This window comes from Heterocephalus glaber, unplaced genomic scaffold (genome assembly GCF_053883595.1).
Source record: "Heterocephalus glaber isolate CG9 unplaced genomic scaffold, H.glaber_assembly_v1.0 deba00000594, whole genome shotgun sequence".
Taxonomy (NCBI): Eukaryota; Metazoa; Chordata; class Mammalia; order Rodentia; family Bathyergidae; genus Heterocephalus; species Heterocephalus glaber.
Window position 1 is genome coordinate 22,310,764 of NW_028258151.1, and position 24,288 is coordinate 22,335,051.

The following is a 24,288-nucleotide window of genomic DNA, read 5'->3' on the forward strand; positions in this document are numbered from 1 at the left end:
TAAGAAGGCTATTGTTTTTTGAGTGTTGACCTTATATCCAGCTATTCTACTGAATCTGTCAATTAGGTCTAGAAGTCTTTTGGCTGAGTTTTTTGGATCTTCTATGTAAAGTATCATATCATCAGCAAATAATGAGAGTTTAACTTCTTCCTTCCTATCTTTATTCCTTTTATTTCTTTCTCTTTTCTAATTGCTGTGGCTAATGTTTCCAGAACTATATTGAACAGGAGTGGTGATAGTGGACATCCTTGTCTTGTTCCTGATTTTAGTGTGAAAGTTTTCAGTTTTTGACCATTTAGTACGATGTTGGCTGTTGGTTTTTCATAGATCGCCGTAATCAGGTTGAGATAAAGACCTTCTATTCCAATTTTCTGTAGGGTTTTTATCATGAATGGGTGTTGGATTTTGTCAGATGCCTTTTCTGCATCTATTGAGATGATCATATAGTTTTTGCCCTTGGGTCTGTTAATATAATGTATTACATTGATTGATTTACAAATATTGAACCATCTTTGGATCCCTGGGATAAATCTGACTTGGTCAGGGTGTATGATCTTCTTGATGACCCTCTGTATTCTGTTTGCCAGTATCTTGTTGAGAATTTTTGCATCTGTGTTCATTAGGGAGATTGGCCTGTAGTTCTCTTTTTCGGTTGGGTCTTTCCCTGGATTTGGAACCAAAGTAACACTTGCTTCCAGGAATGAATTTGGAAGTATTGCCTCCCTTTCAATTTCCTTGATGAGTTTAAAGAGTAATGGCAATAGTTCTTTAAATGTCTTGTAGAATTCCACAGTGAAGCCATCAGGACTTGGGCTTTTCTTTGTTGGTAAACTTTTAAATTACATTTTCAATTTCACTCATTGTAATTGGGGTGTTTAGAATTTCTATATCTTCTTCATTTAATTTTTTCAATTCATATGTATCTAGTAATTGGTCCATTTCTTCTGTGTTTTCCATTTTATTAGAGTACAGGATCTTGAAGTAGGTATTGATCATGCTCTGGATTTCTGCTGGGTCTGTTGTGACTTCACCTTTTTTCTTGATTGCATGGATTTGGGCCTTTTCTTTCCTTTTTTTGATAAGGTTGGCTCAAGATTTATCAATTGTATTAATTCTTTTGAACACCCAACTCTTTGATTCATTAATTTTTTGTATCATTCTCTTAGTCTCCACTGCATTGATTTCTGCTCTAATCTTTATAATTTCCTCTTTTGTATGAGCTTTGGGTTCGTTATGCTCTTCTTTTTCTAGGAGCTTGAGATTCTGCATTAGGTTATTTATCTGAATTCTTTCTGTTTTCCTAATTATGGGCATTGACTGCTATGAATTTCCGGCTTAGAACTGCTTTCATTGTGTCCCATAGATTCCTGTATGTTGTACTGCCATTGTCATTTACTTGTAGAAACTGTCTAATTTCTTCTTTAATTTCCTCTGTGATCCATTGGTCGTTCAGGAGGGTGTTATTCAGTTTCCATGTGTTTGTGGGGGTTTTATGGTTTCTTATGTTATTGATCTCCAACTTTATTGCACTGTGGTCTGATAATATACAGGGGGTAATTTCAGTTCTTTTACATTTACTTAGACATGTCCTGTGAGCTAGCATGTGATCTATTTTGGAGAATGACCCATGTGCAGCCGAAAAGAATGTGTATTGTAATTTTGTGGGGTGGAACACTCTGTAAACATCTATTAAGTCTATTTGTTCAATAGCTTGGTTCAGTTCTAGAATTTCATGGTTAATTTTTTGTCCAGATGATCTGTCTATTTGTGATTGTAGGTTATTGAAGTCCCCCATTACAATTGTATTAGTGCTTATTTGATTTTTCATGTCCATTAATATTTGTTTTGTATAGTTGGGGCATTCGTATTTGGTGCATATGTATTTAGGATTGTCATCTCTTCCTCTTGGTCTGGTTTTTTTTTCTTTTGGTAATGGTGATCTAACTTGGGTCCTTGTGCTTGCACAGCAGGCGATAAAACCACTGAACTAAACCCCCCGCTCTTCCTCTTGTATTGTTCCCTTCACAAGGATGTAGTGACCATCTTTGTCTCTCTTAATTAGTTTTGGTTTGAATCTACTTTGTCTGCAAATAAGATTGCTACCCTTGCTTTTTTCTGGGTTCCTGTTGCGTGGCAAACTGTTTTCCATCCTTCTACTTTCAGTCTATGAATTTCTTTTTGAGTTAAGTGTGTTTCTTGTTTACAGCATATTGCTGGATTTTGCTCCTTAATCCATTCTGTCAGTCTATTTTTTTTGATTGGTGAATTGAGGCCATTAACATTGATGGTTATAATTGCTAGATATTGATTCATCCTTGTCATGATGTTTTGCTGTTGCTGGCTCTTTTATTTCTTATTTTTTTCCCCCTTTCCCTTTAGTTTCTTACCTTGCCTGGTGGCTTCCCTCTGTTGGGCCTCATGGAGTTTTGACCTTCATTGTCTTTTTCTAGGATATTGCTTAGAATTGTTTGGAGTGCTGGTTTGGTGTTCATGAAATTTCTCATGTGTTCTTTGTCATGGAAGTATCTAATTTCCCCATTGATTTTGAAAGATAATTTTGCAGGATACAACAGTCTAGTTTGAAGTTATTTTCTTTTAGGGGTTGAAATACTTCACTCCAGGCTCTCCTTAATTTGAGGGTTTGTGTTGAGAAGTCTGCTGTGATTCTGATGGGCTTTCCTTTGTAGGTAATTAGTTTCTTTTCTTTAACTGCCTGTGGGATTTTGTTCTTCTCTTGGGTTTCTGGGATCTTAACTATTTTATATCTATGTGTAGAGTTTTTTTGATCATGGCTAATTGGAGTTCTATATGCCTCACTTAACTGTATGTCCAATTCTCCACCTCTGTCTGGGAAGTTTTCTACTATTACTTCTGTGAACAGTTTTTTTTTATGTCAATTGTATTTTCTCCTGTTTTTTCGTGGACTCCTATCAGTCTTATGTTATTCTTCTTTGCATCATCTAGAAGCTGCTGGATTGATTTCTCATGGTCCCTTACTATTTTGAAGAGATCTCTGTTTTCATGGTCCTTAACTGCAATCCTGTCTCCTGTATCTGATATTCTATCTTCAGATTCTCTTAATCTGTTCTGCATGCTTTCAGTGGAGTTTTTAATCTCCTGAATATCTGTTTGAATCTGTTTCATGGATTCCATTCATTTCTTATGTTGAGCGATCATGGTTTCCATTTCTTTCTTATGCTGGGCATTCATGGCTTCCAGCATGTTTCTGAGCTCATCAATTTTTTTATCTGTTTGTGTTCTAGATCCTCTAATCATGTCTTCCACTCTGCTCACCATCTCTGTAGTTATTTGGGAAATTATTTCTGTTTTGAATTTTTCCAGAGCCTCATTCATCTGTTTTGTTATTTCCTGTTCTATCAGCTCAGGGTGTCCAGGTGGTTGATTATCAGACTTTTCTACTGCGTTTCCCCCAGAATTTGCCTTTTGTGGGGTGGAAGTCTGAGTTTGTGCCTACTTAAATGTCTTCTTATTTTTGTTTTTGGTACTGTCCTTGGTTTATTTCCTGTGTTGATACTTTGAGGTTGTTTATTGTAAGTATCTTTGTTGATGTATTTAGAACACTTATGGAATGGTTGCTTCTCAGAGGTGTCTTCCAGATATAGCTAGTCTTTAGATTTTGAGTCTCTAATGGCTCTGAGGCTATCTCATTTTCATTATACCAGGAAGGACAACTGATTAGATCGATCACAACACCTTAGCCCAAGTGATACAATCAGCAACACAATAGCATCAAGTACCTCTTAGAAAATGACAATTTGTGGTAGTTATTAATCTATCATCTTTAACTGTGTGAATTTGATCAAAATCAAGAACCAACCCAACATATGTTTATAGTGAATAAACTCTTCAATATAGCAACTTTACCCTTCGGAATGGGGAGTTAGAAGGAGTTAGGGAGGGAGGGATAGGTAGGTAGAAGGATAGGGGAAGGTTAGCAGTCAGGCCTGAGAACACAGGTGAGAGAAGGAAAGAGAAGAAAAGAAAATTAAAGAAAAAATACGAATTAGGGCCAGAACAGGAACACAAAGGGAGATGAAGAACAATGTGGGACACAAGGGAGCGAGGGAGAGAGAGAAAGGAAAGAGAAAAGAAAGAAAAAAGAAAAAATAGTTAACAGAGTAGAAAAAGAAGAAAAAAAAATTAAAAATAAGAGCATAAAAAAGTGGTAATTTTGAAAATAACAAATAAAAGGTAAAAGTGAAGGGCCTCCTTCAGGGTATGTCTCTGCTGTCACAATAGACAATGTGGGCAGCAGTGTGCAGTTATAAGTCAGTGAGTCTCAGTAATCCAGTCACATACCTGTGAGATTCAGGCAGATTTCTGGCTGCAAGTCCCAAGTTGAGCTCCCTGTCCTCCTGCAGGTTTGAACTGTGCAAGGTTCTATTGCAGGTTCCAGCTGCCTTTCTCCTGAAGATAGTCCAGGTTCTGATGGGAGGTGATGATCCCTCCAACTTACCAAGTACGGTGGTCTGGTGTGCCTTTATTGCAGAGATTCTCTTCACTTTTCCAATGGGCTTCAGTTTTCATCAGGGAGCCTGAGAGAGGCCTCTCTCTGTTGTTCACTTCTGTGGCCCAGGACAATGGCCTTTATGTCCCCCTGTGCCTCTGTAGTGCGGAACCAAGTAGCTGCACAGCCAAGAGGCTAGAGGGGAGTGGTGGGGACAGCTGGTGGGCGTGCTGGGGGGTTCCTCACTGACTCCTGGTCACAAGTGGGCCTGGCCTGCTGGACAGAGCTCGGCTCAGTCATCCTGGGGTGCTCTGCCAGCATAGCTCTGCCTGTGTGGCTCCTCAGGCGACTGGTGGGCATGTCAGGGCGGGGTCTCCTTAAATTCTTTTAAGGTACATTTTAGGTATACAATACATTTACATTTATCACTGGGTACAAGTACATGATGTATCTTGGTTCTTATTTTTTCCCCATTCCCTGTCCTCCCTTCACCCCCTCCACCAGTTCCTTTTCTTCAGACATTATCACAAACCAGGGCTCATTACAAACAAAATTTTATTGTACTAATATATGACTCTGTTAGGGCTCAGTTGCGGGTGATTGAACCCAGTGTGGCTAGTGATGCAGGAATGGGACTTATTAGAAGTATTAGTACTGAGTTTGCTTGATTAATCATTAAGAAGGAGGAAGAAAGGATCTAAGGTAAACTTTCAGGAGTAATCTTCAAAACCATCTTGAAGAACTGCATAATCATGAAGCTGCTGCCCTAGCTGATGCCTCAAGAATCAAGCTGCTGGAGCTGCAGCTCGCAGCAGCAAGGTGAATGTGCTGTACCCTGTCTTTCTCTGTGCATGACTTTGCTCTGAATCAAACTCTTGTGCAGTGCATCTGCTTGATGAAACCCGGTGTATACACAAAACCTCTGCTCCCAGGGCCTCTGGATAGTACAAATTTGATTTTCCAAATTCTGTATGCTAGATGGAGGTGAGTTGGGTATTGATCAAGCCTGTTCATTTAACCCACTACAGGATGCTACTAAAATTTTACCATCCATGCATGGTGGCTTCGTGGGTGAGAAGCTGTAGTTGCTGACTTCTGGTTCTTTCCCTTATCATTTTATTACCAATTAGACACCTAACTTCAAAAGGAGCAGAGGCAGAGAGAGGAGGGGAAATAAATTGCTCTGTTTTGCTCTTTATAGATCAAAAAGGAAAGGTGAAAGTTAATGGCTGCTGGTATAATGTACAAAACACCAGAGTTGAGAAATTACACGAGTGTCTATTTGGGTTCACTATCTTCTTTCTGCCTACCCCAGCCTTTGGGCAAAGTGCTTTTCCTATAGGGAAGACAGCTCACATATCCTGCCCCTCCCACTATATCTTGTATTTAGCCTACTCTTCCTTTATTCATTCATCATACCACATGCCCAGCTGCATGAGAAACAGGTACATCTATAGTGCACCAAAGATATTTCCCACCCTCTTGAAAATCCCTTTGAGATTCATTGTTTCAGGGAAGAGAGAAAGCATGATGTTGGGTTCCTGTCATAAGCCAGCCCAGTTCCTTTTTCTGTGATCTTTGGTAAGTCATTTAATCTCTGGATTTGATGTATTTTTTAGAAGATTGGGACATATGGCCCTATGGCTTTCTTTCCACTCTTTGATTCTATTGGTATCATCTCTTTGGAAGAGCTCAACTCCTGAGTGGCACTTGGCTTGCCTTCTGAAGTGAAACCAATGGGTTATGCCATCTTCTCTGTGACCTTCACACCCATTATAGAGTTCCTACCTATTTAGTTTCTATCACTCTCTTAGCACTTTCTGGACTCAGTGCATTATATTTAAGATGAGTTATATTCCCCAAAGTCTTTAAAGACAGGACCCCTTTCTTACCTCATTAGTTTTAGGTCTTGGAGGAAAATCCATACCTCTGCTCCATTGTTTGCAAATAGAAAGTACCAAGGCATCTTCTAGGCCCCACTGTGGTTTCTGTTTGTACATTTTACCTCCAGAGAGCCTGGTGCCTGCTTCTCACTTATTCTTATCCCTCACTCCATTACTATAAAAGGCAACTTACTTTATTTTCATTGGTGACAGGACCATAGCAGATAACATTTGAGATGCTGGATGAGTAAAGAGTCGAGCCAGCTCCTGTGTTATCACAAAGATGAACTATTGTCTTTGTTAGGCAGCAGAAAGGAGCTGCCTTGAAATAAAGTTTAATGTTCAGTTTCACAGTAAAGTATAAAAAGGTCGGAAGGAGCCATAAAATGTTCAGTGTTTATGCTGTCTCTTCTTGCTTGGCCTGTGCTCTCGAGTCCATCTAAAGCAGGAGGTTTATGATTTAGAACCTTAGCTGATCTGCATAATCCATTAAAATGTCACTTTTTAAATTGCAGATGCTATTCCTCTGAACCGCACACCTGCTGCTGGTGGAATTTATAGCCAGGACACGGTGTGATTTGTGCTTAGAATGAATGTAGCCACCTCTGCCATCCTGGGCTGCCCTCAATAATGTCACTCTGATTGTCCTTTGAAACGGAGGCAAGTAGAATTGACTCCCCACCAGGCTGTTCTGTATTCTCCTCCTCACACCTTTGGGGGCTCATTTCTCTGGTTCAGTAATTGCTCTGCTGGTGCCATGTTTATACAGGGAAGAATTCTACACACAGCATCAGATGACAGCAGACTTGGAGGGAGGCTTTGGAAATTGCTTACAGCATGATGGTGTTCACAATGGGCCAAGAAAATGCTAATGGAACCTTCATCTGTGTGTGTCACAGGTACTGGCTGGGATGGTGGAAAGCACAAGAAGGTTTGCTTCAAGGAGGCCAGGACTGTTTGTTGCTGAAATACTCAGATTTGGGGGACAGTAATACTGAACTCAAGCTTCTGGGTGGCTCATGAGAAGCCTGGGCGCTCCTAGAACTAGGTCGGGCATCCTTAAGAGCAAAGATATGGTGATATTTACTGGGAGGTGGGTGGAGTGAGTGGGGAGTAGGCTGGGATGCTTAGGAAATCACCTAAGGTGTGCAGCTGTGAGGCTGTGAGCTTACAGGGAGTAAGAAACAAGCTGAATCCAGTGCAGGGGACTGCCGTTGGCTGCTCCTTCTCAAGTGTGGACAGCCGCACCCTGGATGGTCTGACTCAGTAGGTCTGGGAAGTTTTGAGAACCACCAGGTCAGAGAGACAGGCAGGAGGGAAAGCAAGTAAAGCCACAGTGTGGTGCCACTTTTCTGTAGAAAGAGCAAGCCTGAGTTCCAGTCCCACGAATGCAAGCCACTACGGAAATCCCATTTCCTCTGTCTTCTTTTCCAATGTGCATTCCTGGCCCTCAGAAGGTGGAAAGTACTTTTTCTGTGGCCTCAGTGCAGCGAGGGTTCTGAGTATGAGCTAGGATGGGCCACTCAGATGAACTTTCCTGAACCCTAGAAGCAGAGGCATCTCTCCTGCAACTGCTGTCTCTCCAGGTGAGTGCAGGCATGGCCATGCAGCTTCTTGTTGCAGTTTCTTTGTTTTTTTCTGAGGCATCATCTCTAGAGCATATTTCTTTGGCCTCCCAACAAATTCCTTAAGCCATTTATTATCCCTAGCAAACCCCTTCCTGCTTATTCAGGCTTCTTTGCAGTCGAAGTCTGATTGATATAGTGTTACAGGGAGGATTAATGAGATAGCACATGTCAAATATCTGTAAGTACTTGGTGCTTGGCAAAATAAATTTCTTTCCAGAAAGGAACTAATTTTTCTAGAACTAGAAGACACTGAAGGAGACCACTGGAGGACCCCTATTAGTCAGGGAATTGGCCACATACTGTTACTGAACACCTGTGTGAAGAACGTTGAAATTCATGGCTTCCCAGGTGAATTTGAGCTGTTTGGTCATCCACAGCACAGAGTGCAAAACCTTGACACCCATGATGGATGACTAAAGTCTAAGACCCAAATACTCAATGGCTTGGGAGTGCTCTGAAAGCTCATGGACAGAATCTTCTTGTACAGATGGCCTTGGTCAAGGATCTGGATGCTAAGTTTGGTTGTATAAGCTGAAGTACCGAGTGCTTTCTTAAGCTTTGGTTAATAACTTCATGTTTCTCAGCTAGCTTTCTCATCTGTAAAGTGGGAATGTGAAGGGAACCTACATCATGGCATTGTTATGAGGCTTCAATGAGGTAATGGATGTAAAAGGCTCAGCCTACCCTGCCACATTATGAGTTGTATACAATAAATGTTAGCAATTGTTAGGTTGAAAATAATCATTTATGAGATGGAATAAAAATATAAAGATTATTACAGTAAAAGAGACATTGCCATGATCTCCCTCAAAATACTTCCCCTCATTTTAAAAAAAATTAATTTTATTGGTACAATTTAAATGTACATAATGATCACATTCATCAAAAGGAATTTGTACCTGTACATGGTATATCTTGATTTCTCTTTTTCTCCCAGCCCCCTCCTCTTTCTTCAATCCCCCATCCACTCCTTCCCTTCATTTTGAATGTACTTATCCCATCATCCTTGCCATTTTCTGAAGCAATTCTAGGAATCTTTCGGATCTTTAGTTATGCTATAATGGCTGCCTCAATGTCCTGGATTTATTAAAACATTTATCTTTCATGGTCATTTTGACTTTGGGGAAGAGTTAGAAACTATATAGTGCCATATCCAGTGAACAAGGTGGATGAAGGTACACTGTAATATATATATATATATATATATATTTTTTTTTTTTTTTTGTCGTACCGGTGATCGAACTCAGGACTTTTGTGCTTGTCACTGTAATATTTTTATTTGACAGAAATTGTTGTAAACACTTGATGAATGAAAAGTGATAAAAAAATACAGTGGGTAAATGTTTAAATTTTAAAAATTATTACAATAAAAGACACATTGCCATTAATCCCCCTCAAAATACTCAGAATACCTCATCCTTGCTTCAACCACACTTATTACATCATTCTTGGCAATGTGACTTTTACTGTAACATGTTTTTAAAAAAATTTAAATATTCAGCGTATTTCTTAAGTATCCCTTGTATCTGGGGCTTGTGTTGAAGAGGAAACTTGCCTCAGGTCTTTTTTTAGAGCTACTTACCTATTTTTCTTGCTACTGTAGGTATGTGCCTACCTCTGAATATTCTAATTTTAGCAGTATAAGTCATCAATAACAATTCCAATTATTCAAATTGTTTATTATTATTAAATTATTTCATTGATTATGAGTGAGAACTTTTCATTAAAAATGATCAGATTTGTAGTTTTAAAAGTGGACAAGATAACGTAGATGTTCTGACATATTTCTCATAGTGGTTGGAGTTTAACAACCTAATGCACATCAGGAGTAAGTTTGTTATTTTTATAAACAATTATACTTTTGAACTTGGTTGACATTTTCCTAAAATCTTTATCTTTTGATACTGCCACAGTAACATCTATTCCATCTCCTCCCAAATTCTCTCATTTCCATTTCTTATCTGAGGACTCTATTTGGGCCCACGATACAGAAGAACAACTTGCAAGCAGAATGGAGTACAGTGTTCCACACCCAATTGCCTGAAGCTATGTGTGGCCCAGAGACAATCTGGTGTGAGACCAGAAGTGATTGGCTTTCCCTGAGGCAAGTGGTTAGTTAGTCTTGGGCCAATCAGAAAGAGATGGTAGGGACCAAACTTCATGCCTGAGGGATGGAGGCATTTGTTGAAAAAGGGGCTATGTGATGGTCAGATGCTCCAAATGATGTCTTCTGTAGACACCATTGAGCACCAGTGGATGGAATATGACCATTTATTGGTCATTTGTCTTATACAAGGTCCTCTACTGTATGAAAATTAAAAACCAGATTACAGTGGTACCTTGGTTCATGAACTCGATTCTTTCCACATTTCTGGTCACAAACTGAGTTGGACAAGAACTGAATCAAATTCAATGATTAGAATCAATGTTAACCTTACAGGCAAATTTGATTTGGTTCTCATCCAGTTTGATTTGCAACCAGAATCATGGAGAGAAATGAGTTCGTAAACTTAGGTACCACTGTATTTACTATTCCCAGGTTATTTTGTTCATACCCCAGTCTAAAGTATCTGGAGAGGCTGGTGTAAGAAGTAAATGAAAAAAGAATATGGTATTACAGCTGTTTGTACCACTCAGAAGGGAATCTTACTTGCAAAGATTGAGTCTCGTTGCAATGTTAACCACACAACCTCTCCTCATTCTAAATATCTCTTTTGAGACATCTGGTTTACTTACAATGGACAACCTGGAAAAGCACCAGAGTCCTGTCGCTTTGGAGATTACTCATTAAACTTGGTTTTGGAGTAAACTAGAGGGAGAATAAACAACAAAACCAGAGTGGTATTTAATGTGTAATCATTGGGAAAAAATCTCAAACAATGAAAAATTTCATCTGAATTTTAAAATTATGCAGAATTTACGGTGGAAGCCACAGACTGATTAATCCTTGGCAAACCGCATACTTTTTACCTGTCAGTATTGACCAATGCTGGCCAAGGTGACATCTCAACAGGGTTTTCCCTCAGTGTTCTTAGTTTCTGCATCAAATTTGGCAGTCTTATTAAAAATTCAAGCCCCACAGAAGCGCTTTGTCTTTTTAAAGGGTTTCATATTATTTTGCTTTCAGACAAAGAGATCATAGAGCACTTTTTCAGTAGGCTTTGCTGAAGCACTTCCTGGTGTCTTTATTTAATCACAGTTTTATGAACTCTTCATGTGCCAACCAGCAAATTGTGCAGCCTGAGAATCATGCTCAGGAGAAAGACACTGATTTTTTTCCCCTGCAGTAGATTTTAAATGCTTTACCATCTGGAATTTTTAGTAACTTGTGAAAAGCAAATGGATGCCCCATTTTCAGGATTTTGTAGCCCAAACTCCAGGGTTGCTGGGCATGAAAGCCATGGCTGTAATATAAACTTGTTTTGTGTTTGTTTGTGAAGCTAATCATTAAGATAGATTTTAAGTACCAATCTCTTGTTTAATTTGGTATATTGCCATGGTACTTACTTGTTTCATAAAAAGCAATATTTTATTGAGAAGTTTCACATACTAATTTGGATTTTCTGAGAACATTAAATCCCTTGTTAGATCAGTTTCTTATTTCCCCCTCCCCACGGCAGTATCCCTGTGTCCATAAAAAATGGAAACCAACTGGCTTCAGTTAACTTACCCAGGAAATTGTCTTTGCATGCAGATAACTTATCCCACCTGGATGGTTGAAACACAAAGGTTTGTAGTTTGGAAATCATGCAAGGGTATCTCAAGGAACCCAGAGGTTTAGAGTACAGTTAGTCCCTCCAAAAATGTATTTGCAAGGCAGGTAATCTCTATATGTAATCTCTATATTTTAGGTAATCTCTGTATTTTAAGGTCACATGGTCACTTGACCCCATAGCTCCTTGCATCTGTTTTATTCTCTGTCTCCTTCAAACCAGCAATTCCTCATTTTCCATGTATGTGGGGCAAGTGTTGCTTCCTGTTTTATATTAATTCCCAAGTCAAGAAACCCAATATTGAATGACAAATGTCTCCAGGTCCCAGTTTCAAATTCTTGACTGTCTTAGTCACTTTCTCATAACTGAGACACAATACCTGACACCCTTAACCTAAAGGAGGAGAAGTTTGTTTTGGCTAATAGTTTCAGAGGTCTCAGTCCATGGTTGGCTGGCTGTAAGGCAGAAACAAGATGAAAGAGGAGCACAGTAGAGGAAACACTGCTCATGCCATGGTAGCCATGAAGCAGACACAGAGGGGAAGAGCTGGGGAAGGAGATATATACCCTTCCAGGTCACACCCCCAATGACCTGCCTCTTCTGACAAGGTCCCACCTCTCCATAGCACATTTAGCCACTGAATTCACTAGTTGATGAATCTAATGATGCCCCTGTGCCCTGTGCCCTATGATCCAACCATCTTCTAAATACATGAAACTTTGGGGAGACATTTAAGATCCAAAACATAATAAACATTCCTGGTCCATGCATCTGTGGCCAGGAAGCCACAGTTATATGACCAAGTGTCTGTTCAGCCCAGGCTGTGAGAACAGATACTCGAGGATGGGAAGTGGCAGTGGGGAAGTTGTCCCTAATTTTTATGCACCCGGTGTGGAAATATTATTTGCATGGCAGCTATAGACTGGAATGCAAGTCTGTTTCCTGGCCCATTTCTGTTAGTTTGCTAATATTTTCCCTTTTTAAACTTGGTCCTTCAATCATTCTTTAACCTCCTTTGTTTCTCTTCAATTCATATATCCTGTATTTCTCAGTTGATGCTTTAGAAAAAGTAACATGATGTATCCGTTACCATGGTTTAAAGAACCCATCATAGGAAATCTAAAGCCAGCCTCTAGTTCTGGTGCTAGACCTTGGACAAATCACAGAACCACTCTTGGCCCTGGATTCATCTTCTGAAAATGAATGGAGCTGGATAAGATGCTAGAAGAAACCTTAGAGATCACCTTGTCCATGCTGCCATTCTGCAAAAATGGCACCCATGGCGGACAATGGTAATCAATCTTAGTACCCTTCCTGTTGATTTGGAACTGCACTTAGGGTCCTTCACAACAACCCAGGCAGCCACTACCAGTCAGTTGGAGGTGATCCTTAAGATGTAAGCAGTTATCTATCTCTGAACAAGAAACTGAGACCTACATATTTAGCAGTCTTTCTTCTTACCTTCCTTACAGGAAGGGGATATATAAAGCCATTATTCCCATTTCCTTGAAATTATGAAGGAAAACAAATGCTCTCCTCTGCCCTTTTCTTCTTGATTATTTTTCAAAATACTTCCTAAAAAAATAAGTATTTTAAAAACTCTGCTTCCTTCTTGAACTGTGTCCAATCTAGCCTTTAATTTCTCCTGTGGCTGAAGAATTGACAATTTTTTAAATGAAGGTATAGAATGTTTGAGCTGCCCAAAAATAGACTGGTTCACATTGCTACTATGTGGTGGCAGACAAGAGAGGAGTTATTTTACCTTTTGAAAATATGTTTTCTGCCAGATGTGGTATTGCACACCTGTAATCCCGGAACTCTGGGAGGCTGAGGCAGGAGGATCACAAGTTTAAGCTCAGTCTGGGCAGATCAGTGACTTTGAGACCCTGAATCAAAATAAAAAATAAAAACAGGGTTGTGGATGTAGCTTAGTGAAAGGGCTTTGAGTTCAATCTGCAGTACTGAAGGGAGGGAGAGAGAGAGGGACAGAGGGAGAGGGAGAGAGAGGGAGAGAGAGGGGGAGAGAGGGAGAGAGAGGGAGAGGGAGCAGGAGGGGGAGGGGTGGAGGAGGGAGAGGAAAAGGGAATATGTCTTTTCTGGGGTTACATTTAGACTGAAGAAAGATCCTTGCATTTTCAGCTCAAATTATAGTCAATGTGCCTAATTGCTACTACTCTCAAATCTGATATTGAGTGAAGTTGCATCTTCAATTCACATTTCCCATCTATATTTACAAATGACACAGCTTTGGAACATCTGCTCTGCCTGTGGAACACTCGTTCTTGCAGATGATGCAGCTGTAACGACTGGTGGCAGAATTGTTTCCTCGATGATAATGCTGGGGGATGTCTCTCCCTTTCTGCCTTTCCTGCTAGACCTAGGTTTTAAAGTCCACTTTTGGAGTTCATTTCCCCAGGAGAGATGGAGTTGGATTTTGAAGACAGTGTATTTCTGCTATTTCAGCTGAAGGGCTGCCTCGTGGAGCATTACAGATGGTCAACTTCCATGTGGCAGGGCTACCAGACAGGACAGCTCTGTAGGTAGGGGAACTCTAGGTCTGGGAGGAAAGGAGACTCGTGCAAATAGAAGAAGTGAAACTTGGCAAAGGCCAGACATGGGATAAAACCCATGTCTCTAATGCATAAGAGCCCAGAGCTGGCTTCCTATTAAAAAGAACCCTTGGTGTAGGTAGAGCAGGTGGCTATTACACCTTATTCATCCTTAGAAAAGGGGAGTGCCCTAGGTGGAGGAGGATTAGTAGGGATATGGCTCATACAATTGGAATGTAAATGCCTAGTTTTATTTACTTCCACTTGGGCTGGGGATTTAGCTCAGTGTTTCCGGAGCCTACCTTGTAAGCGCAAGGTCCCGAGTTCAATCCCCGGTACCCAAAAACAAAAGTATATACTATTTACTTCCACTTTAAAATGTTATAAGTTAATAAAAGTGAGGGGTTCAGTGCTTCCATCTCTAGAAGCAGTGGCCCATGTGCAGGAACTAAAGGACAGAGGGGCATGTTGGACTGTGCCATGAGTGTGCACCAGCGCAGTACCTGGTACAGGTTACAGGGCCCCATTCTTCATCAGGTATAAGAGAACAAAAGAATGGGACAGGACAACCCAGAGATTAAGAGACTTAAAAATCATAGCAAAATTTTTTTTGTTTGGCAAGATTCATCTACATGTAAAGTGATAAATCTACTTTGAAAATGATTTCTTGGGTCTTGGTGGTAGAATGCATACTTGGCATGTACAAGGCCCTGGGTTCAATTCCTAGCACTCCCCCAAAATCAGTCAATCTGTCTGTTTATCTATCTATCTATCTATCTATCTTGGTTTAAATTATGCTGTAATTATCAGACTCGGTTTTACCTTCTTATGCTATAGATGAAGATCCTGAGGCTCAATGAGGCAAAGTGGTTTAAAAGGACACAGGTGGGGGACCCATGTCACAGTCCAGGCCTCCTTTGTTATGTGTGATGTGTCCACTGTCACCTCTCCCCCACAATCATGTGTTCATGTGTTCACCACAGGTGAACTTTATCTTTCAGTTCGTTGAGGGAGACGAAATCTCTGTAGAGTTGACTACTTATTGGAGATGACTTTGTTTTAATTTGTTCTGATGATTGCTTTTCAAGCAAAATTGGCTTTGGCTTTGTCCTGTGTGTAGTGGCTGTGAGCCCAGGATCTATAACATTCTATGACTTTCAGATTACAGAATAAATTATTCTTTTAATTTATGCTTACATTGATATTAGAAAGTCAGATTCATTATTCAGCACTACTGAAATGCTTTAAAGTTGCAATTGAAGCTATACAATAATCTTTACCTTCATTATTACATTTAATTTTTTTCCTCAGTAGTTCTTTTGATATTGGTTTAAATTACTTATTTTCACGTGTGTGCACTTCTTCTTGGAGAATCCATTCTTCAGTAGACTGGTGTTTTAAAAATCAGAACTGTGATGTAGGTTGACGTGAAAAATAACCAGTTAATTTCTCAAACTCTAAAGAAGACATATATATCACTACCGTGCAAATAACTTAGGCAACAGGTTCATCCTGCCTAAATTTAGGTAAATTTAGGATTAAATCATTCAATATTTAAATCAATTTATTGAAAGTGGTACTTTGGTTCATCAACACTTTTATCTGTGAACAATTTCATTCCTAAATAGAAGCATTTGGCAAGATTACGAGTTTTTTAAAAAAAATTCTGCATCAGTTAATGGACATGACTGTGGCTATCTTCCCTGCATGAACAAGAATGTGGCTGTCTTTTCCAGAATCATAGAATGAATTAAGTTTGTGAATCAAGGTACCACTGTAGATTTTAAAGATGGCTCTATGACAGAAATGTTGATTTCTATATGCTACAATGACATACGTTTGCTATTATTTTCATTTTTGTAAAGATCCAAGATTTCATGCTCAAGTACATGTAATTAACAACCAAACCAAAGTGCCACAAGAAACATTCAGTTTCTCTTGGTATTTTATAAGTCAAAAAAACATTCCACTATTTCACCAATAAATGGTCCTAACAGTTATTTATTGTGAAAATAATAGTTAATAATTCTCCAGGGTGAAAGATACAATTGTTTGTCATTTATCTTGAAGGTAATAGCCTGTGTGGGGCTTGAAGAAACTGTGTATTTTTTTAAGATACTGGAACAAGAAATGTGGAAAATCCCAAGCTGTATAAAATCCATACCTCAGGAGAGCTATTCTTTCTTCAGGGACCCTCAGAGGAGGAGGTAGAGTGTTATATCCCTTTAAAAAGTCTTCATGTATGCTGTTTATCCTTCGTCAGCCAGTATAGCCCTTCCAACCCTTCAGCCAGAATGTGCTAGGCTGTGTGTCTGATGCCTCACCCTCCTTCCCTTCCCTCTTAGCTTCCTTTATCCTGGTAGCTTTCTTAGTGGTCCTTATTTATCAAAGGAAATGTCAGGCCATCACTTTTTAAGGCACTTTATTCAGGTACGATTGATATACAAAACACTAGAGATATTTCATGCACACAACTTGATGTATTTGGAAATAAGTGCACATCTGTGACCGTCACACCATCATCACCATCAGTGCCCTAAACTTGTCATCATTCCAAACGTTTCTTCCCACTCTCTCTTTTTTCCTTTCATGGTAAGAACACTTAATATAAGATCAACCCTCTTAGTAAATTTTAAAGCATAAATATGGTATTATTAATTCTAGGTCTACTGTTGTACAGCAGATCTCCAGATCCTATCTGTTTTGTGTAACAGAAACCTTGTATCCTCAGATCAAAGTCTCCTCATTTCTCTGCCCTTTCCCTGCCCTTGATACCCATTGTTCTCCTGTCTGCTTTTAGCTGTTTGATTATTTCAGATTCTGCATATAGGCTGTGCAGTGCTTGCTTTTCTGCAGTGCCAATTTCACTTAAACAGTGTCTTCTTCAGAAAAGGTAAATCATTGATTTTTCAGACCTGGAGATCTCATGGACCAGTAAAAATGGAAAAAAATTGGAGTTTGTAAGCTTTTAATTTTATCAAGTAAGGGCATAAACAAAACAATAGCTGCACACAATGCCATCTTTCAGAAAGAAAAGGAACTTTTGCTACTAAACACAGAGGATTATTCACTATACCGAAAAAGGCAGTTGGTGAACACATGTGTGGGACCCCTCCACTATTGTAGTTATTTTTCTTGATTTGTCTTGGTTGGGTGAAAAGTCTGCATCAAGGATTGGAATTTGGACTAGCATCTGAAAGCCTTGTGCTAAGCAATTTGTTTACAAAAAGAAACATCTTTAAAAGGTGTAGAGCCTTTTCAGGGTGCTTAAAGAATGTTGTACACTTTGAGGTAGAGGCCTTCATGTTATTAGCAAGGCAGGATACAATTGTGGTTAAGAATGTGGACTCTAAGACCAGATTGTCTGGGTTAAAGTCATCATCATCCTCACCACTTGCAAGCTGTATGACTTTGGATAAGATTTTTAACTTCTATGCCTGTATCTACAACTGTAAAATGAAAATATGAATGAATATCTTCCCAATAGCTTTGTTGTGAGGCTTACATATGTTCACACTTGTATAGTTAGAGTAATGTGGACTGTAGGAAATATTCAGTGTTGGTTTGTGGTAGGTGCTCAACAGGTTAATTGATGAGTACAGAAAGAAATTCATAGGTATGGATTCTTGTCTTTCCAGTACATGAAAATTAGGCAGACACACGTGGCACTTTGCTGAGAGTTCACCAAATGGTGTGCAGTCTGTTCTAGGTTTTCCCTAGAGAAGAATAGTATCTGTGCTGGTTAAGCCAAGTAGAGAAAGCAACAGCATCCAGGCTCCTCTGTGGGCCCCCATAGTTCCGGCCAGACATCTTGAGACTCAGTTGTTAGTCACAGATTTGTTGGACGAGACTGAAGGGATAAAGCCCATTGCCACTGTGTATGGGATTGTCTAATCCAATCATGTCTAGTGATTTTGGATATTACTAGGTAAAACAAAGCTTTGGAAGATAGAACTAGAACTTTGGTAGATGGAGTAAATCTAACTTTAATCTAAGTAGACCTTATCCGTTGATACTGAGAGAAAATGTAGCCTCAGTTAGTGAAATGTCTAAATTACAGAATTTAAAAATAAGTCTATTTTGATATGACCACATGTATATCCAGTCCCAAGAAATAAACTAAACGAAAAATGTTATGAACCTATTGGCTATCTTTTTGAGTTTGGATGCTTCCAAAAGTCTTGAAAACTATTTACTTAAAGTAAATTTTTCTTTTCTTTTTATCTTAGAGACAATCAGTTTAAGCATTATCATCTTAATAAAATTGAGGTATAATTTCTTTTTATAAGAATCTGAATAAACACAGCCAGAAATAGTGTTATTCATATTAATGGAATTAGACTTTTATAGTAAAACTTATGCCTGATCATCATTGATGAATATGAAATTAAGAATTAACATCTGTTATTAATATTAGCAACAGATTTTGTTTCTTTGGCTCCAAAATAGATACTTCCAGGCTTCTAGTGTCTAATTGTAAGAAGAACATCAGTATCCATGTAACATTATACAGCCTTTTTTGTGTGTATAGACAATTTTTCTTGTGTGTCTCCAGCCAGAGGGGGAAAACAATCAAATATTAATCTTATTATCTTACCTAGATTACATTAGTGCCTTCAGAAGCACAGAGCCAATCAGTATAATATGCTGGTCCTTTACATTTGTTACTGCATTTATAATTCCCTTAGTGCTCATCCTTAAGCTGGGTCAGTGCATTAATAGTTCCTGAATAAGCCTGGGAGAATATACTGTGAAAGAAGCAGACAGTAGAAAAATCTGTTAGCTACAGAATGGCAAAGAACATGTTTTCTAATCCTATAATGCATTTGGTCTACCTATCAATTCTTTTTTTTTTCTTCTTTCTTCAATACCTGTTATTGCTCAAGAGCACTGACTTTGACTCTGAAATGATCTAAGCTGGGATTCTCTTGAGGTTTTCTTCAGAGCAGTGGTTCCTTGGGATGTTAACTGGTATCACACATAAGAAAGAAAACAGAACAAAGAGTTCCACAGTCAACTCCTGTGAGGATTTTCTGGGTCAAATAGAGCTATTGTTTATCACACGACTTTCCTGAGCCTTTAGTGTGCTTATGTGCACTGTGAATCTCCCCAAAGAGATTTCTTAAATGGTTTTGAATGGAGAATCCTCTTTTCTCCTCACATCTTTTTATTGGAACATGTGTTTGGACATGGTTATCTTTGCTTATTGTCAGTTTTAGAGAATACCAGGTTGTCTGAATGTCCCTGATAGAAAAGGATTGCTTTCTTTTCAATATAACAAAATACACTGAGATACAAAATGAATATTCTCTACTTATTCTCCAATTTTAGTATATGTGCTGCTGAAGCGAGCACCTCTCTACTTATTCTCTAACAGTGTAAATGGTGCAAAGCTGGGGTTTTACATGATAACCTTTGAGAAATTATTAGGAGTTCAGGATTTGGTCTAGGATCATACTATCTGGTCCTTGAATGAAGTAAAAAAATTTTACATTATTGTTCTGTTTGTCTATGTGTTTTGTATATGCCCACATATGTGCTTGCGTTTGTCATGGACTTTATATAAATTTTTTATTATTTAATTGATAAGTTATATATTATTAAACGATTTCTATTTCACATATTTTTTATATAATTGCATAAGTAGAACCTTAGAGTGTGTATAGGTTTCCATTTTTATTGCAATCTTTTGTACCCTCAACTCTATATTTTTGTTTAGCTGACCCATATTTACTCACATATTTTGATCATTTTTAATTTTAAAAAATATATCTACTTGGATCTTGATGCTAAATAGTATTGGCTTTGTAAAATGAATTATAGACATTTCCAGATATTTCAAAGCCTGAATTAGTCTAATAACATTGGAACTGCCTATTTTTCAGAGTTAGAATTCAACTAAACATGACTGGTCCTAGTACCTTTTTCAATAGTGGTTCCTTTTTATTGTTCAATTTGTCTCTTCAAATTCTTCATCTCTGGTTTAATTTTCATTATTTCCTTTTGTGTTTCAAACATTTTGCCATGTAGTTGCATATGAAATAATTATTTAAATTTCTTCTTTATCCTTTTAAGTCCCAAATTTTTATATTTCTGCTCTCCGTATATTTTTCCAAATCAGCCTTATTGAAGATTTCCCCATTTTGGTCTTTTTATTTTTCTCCAAAATACTAGCTTTTGAATTTATTTATCCTTTCAAGTATTCTTTGTATTATACTGCATTAACAACAGATTTTATTTTTATTAATTCCTCTTTTTTGAGAGATGAGGTTCTTCCTTTATGTTTCTAATTTTTAAATATTCATTCTAAATTCTTTTGAAAATCTTTCTATTTTAAAAAAGAAAACATTTCAGGCTATTAATTGTCCTCTAGATGTAACTTTTATGGTCCAAACTGAATGTCAGGGGAATATTAAGAATTCTTTGAATTAAAAAAATACATTACTCTGTCTCTGTTTTCTCCTTGAATCTTGGTTAAGGCCGCAGTTAGATTTGTGAGGAACCCTAATAGGAAAATTGTTCAGCTTGCAACAGTAAATCATCGACTGATCCACATCCTTGCCTGAAAGCAAGCCAACTTTAAGGGGAAAATCTAATGCAGAACCACAATGAGTCTTGACAATGCTAAGAAAGCCAGATGGGTTTCCCAGGTACCATGGGGGGAGATTACTGTTGGAGAAAGGAGTTCATTATAAGAAATGGGAATGATTCCAGAAAAGATAGAAAGAAATTGCCACAAAAGTGGGAGTATAAGAATTTGTTGTGATAATAGTTTAGGGAAAAGTTACACCTCCAAAACCTCCTAATTAGATTCTGAGTGTCTTGATGACAATCATAATAACTAACATTTACTGACTGCTGACCACGTACCATGATATGTTCCAAGTAATCTACATATGAGGATTTAGACTTTTAAACTTCAAAACACAACCTTGGCCATTTCACAGAGGAATACATACAAATGGCTAATACATACATGAGAAAATATATTAAACCAAAACAACCCTGAGATTCCACGTTACTCCCATTAGCATGGCCATTATCAAGGACTCAAAAAACAACAAATGGGGGTGAGATTATAGGGGATTTATTGGTGAGAAAGTAAATAAATTAGTACAACCACTTTGAAAATCACAGTGGAGATTTCTCAAAAAACTAACAATAGAAATTCTGTTTAACCCAGCTATACCTCTCCTAGGGATCTCCTCAGAAGTATTAAAGTTATCGTACTACATGCAAACATGTGATATATGAATACCCATGTTTATAGAAGCACAGGTCACAATAGCTAAATCATGGAAGTGACCTATATGTCCATCAACAGATCAAAGGAACAGGAAAATGTGGTATATGTGCACAATGGAGTACTATTGAGCCAGGAAGAAGGATAGATTTGACTCACTCATAGGGGAGATAGAGGAGAGGAGCGAATAAAAATTATCAAGATGTAATATCCTTTTAAATTCTGTAAAATCTGTGGTAATGTCTCCTAGATCTTGATATTATAATTTTAAAATGTATAATTGATATTGTGTAATAGGAAGAAAAGGTCTATAGGAGCAGGGTAAGTGGGAGGGGTAGGGGAAAGGAAAAAAGGGAAATGAAAAAATATGAGAAAAGGAAAAAAATGGAAACAAAGTCTTTTGCAAATAGGGAAGGGTCGAGGGGGTGAAGGGAGAGTAGGGGAAGGGGAAAAAAATAAGAACCAAGATACATCGTGTAATGGTACAAGATCCCAATGATGAATGTAACTGTATTTTATACCTAAAATGTACCAATAAACTTAATGGAAAAAAATTATCAAGATGTAACATGTATATGTATCAAACTCCCAAGCTAAATGTAATCACTATAAATTGCAAAAATGTACTAATAAAAAATTTAAAATTTGTAAAGCTTCAAAACAGCCTTATGAGAGAGACATTATTATCCACATCTTAGGAGCAAACGGGTGCAGTTTATGTAGCTGGGATGAGGCAGTGAGACCAGGAACCCAGCTGTTCTGACTCTGGATCCTGCCCTGAATGGTGGCTTTGGTCTGTTTTACCATGAGGGTTACAGCTTGTTGGTGTTTGGGATGGAGTACTGTCAGAGAAACCATTCAATAAAAAGTTAGGAAATAAATGACTAAGATGATTGAGCAAATAAGGAGGATAACTGGCTGTAATACTAAGTAGAAAGGGAAAAATACTCTAAGAGCTAAAAATAAAGTTATGGGAAGGGTGACATCTTTTTTTTTCCCCTCAAATTCTTTTATTGGTACATTTTAGTTATACAGTACGTTTACATTTATCATTGGGTGTTTGTACCTGTACATGATATATCTTGGTTCTTATTTTTTCCCCATTACCTGTGTGCCCTTCACCCCCTCCACCCTTCCCTATTTACATAGACTTTGTTTCCATTTTTTTCTTTTCTTATAGTTTTTCCTTTCCCCTTCCCCTCCCACCACCCCTACCCCTTTGGACCTTTTCTGCCTATTCAAATTAGCAATTACTCGTTTTAATCATTTTAATCCTTATTTACACTTTGTTTCTCACATTAGAGAAACTATTCGGTATTTACACATGTGTATCCCATTTATTTCACTTAAAAGTATAACCTCAATATGCATCCATTTAGCTATAAGTGTCTCTAGTTTCTCATTCTTTATGGCTGAGTAGTACACCATTTTATTAAAAAACCACATCTTCTTTATCCAGTTTCCAGTTAATGGGCACTTGGTCTGTTTCCAAGCTTTAGGTATTACAAACTGTGCTGCTATAAACATGGGTGCACATATATCGCTGTGGTATGATTCTTTTAATTCTTTTGGGAAGATACCCATCAGGGGAATAGCTGGGTCAAATGGGACCTCCAGCCCTAGTTCTTTGAGGTATCTCCATACTGACTTCCACAGTGGTTGCACCAGTCTTCACTCCCATCAACAATGGAGGAGGGTTCCTTTCTCCCCACACCCCCGCCAGCATTTGTTATTGGTTGATTTCTTGATAGCAGCCATTCTTTCTGGGGTGAGGTGGAATCTCAGTGTTATTTTCATCTCCATCTCTTGAATGACCAGTGATGTTGAACATTTTTTCATATATTTATTTGCTGCTTTTACTTCTTTGAGAAATGTCTGTTCATTTCAGATACCCATTTTTGAATTGGGTTTTTGAATTTAGGGGGGCCTGATTTTTTTCAATTCTTTATATATTCTAGATAGTAGACCTTTGTCTGAGGTACAGCTGCTAAAATTTTTTTCCTACATTGTAGGGTGTCTCTTAGCTCTGTTGGTGGTTTCTTTTGCAGTGCAGAAGCTTTTTAATGAGATGAGATCCCAGAGGGTGACATCTTAATTATGGGATTGTAACATAGAAGAGGTTTGCATTCAAACTTCTACAAAATGTTGTGAAACATGGTAATGTATTTCATCTTTTTGCCCAACTCTAAGCTGATATAACTGCTTTTCTTCAGGTACAGAATTTCATATATCCCCAAAGTCTCACTTGCCTAATGGATTTGAAAGGATGCAACTTCCTTTTGATCCACTAGCATAAAATAATAAAAATTAATATGAAACTTTGTAAAGGTTTTTTTGTTTGTTTGTTTCAGTACTGGGGATTGAATGGCGTCCACACTGAGTTACATTCCCAGCCCTTTTTATTTTTTGAGACAGGGTCTCACTAAATTGCTAAGTTGCCCAGGCTTGTTATCCTCCCATCTCAGCCTCCCAGAGAATTACGGGAGTGCTCCAGCACACCCCATTTGGAAAGGTTTACTAATAGGATTGTCCCACTTTTGAAGGTAGATTATTGATGGTTAATTGTGTTTTCTGCGACTGAGTTTAAACTTATTAATGACCCTATCACAAAGATACCAGAGGAGAAAGAAAAGAAAAACCCTCCAAGTAAATTGATTTACTCTTCTTCATATAGATAACTGTCCTACTTGGTGCACGGTGGCTGTGATGACAAAATTAGAAGGAGAAAAGGCCATTATTCACAGTACTGAAAATTTACATGCAACTTATGCTGTAACAGTCAGGGAATGATTAACCAAATTAGA

At 38.2% G+C, this 24,288-nt stretch overlaps 1 protein-coding gene across 7 annotated transcripts in view; it reads left to right on the forward strand.

The window, feature by feature from the left end:
• Kiaa1549l (KIAA1549 like) overlaps positions 1-24,288 on the forward strand; it is a 287,464-nt gene that overhangs the window by 130,098 nt on the left and 133,078 nt on the right. Inside the window, exon 1 of one of the 7 annotated variants that reach the window (XM_087205547.1) lies at positions 7,124-7,250. The exons of the other annotated variants lie outside the window; for them this stretch is intronic. Within the exon in view, the coding sequence (XP_087061673.1) occupies positions 7,217-7,250 (34 nt within the window). The 5' untranslated portion in view covers positions 7,124-7,216. Of the gene's footprint in view, positions 1-7,123; positions 7,251-24,288 lie in introns of those variants that run through there. 7 annotated transcript variants of the gene reach the window in all.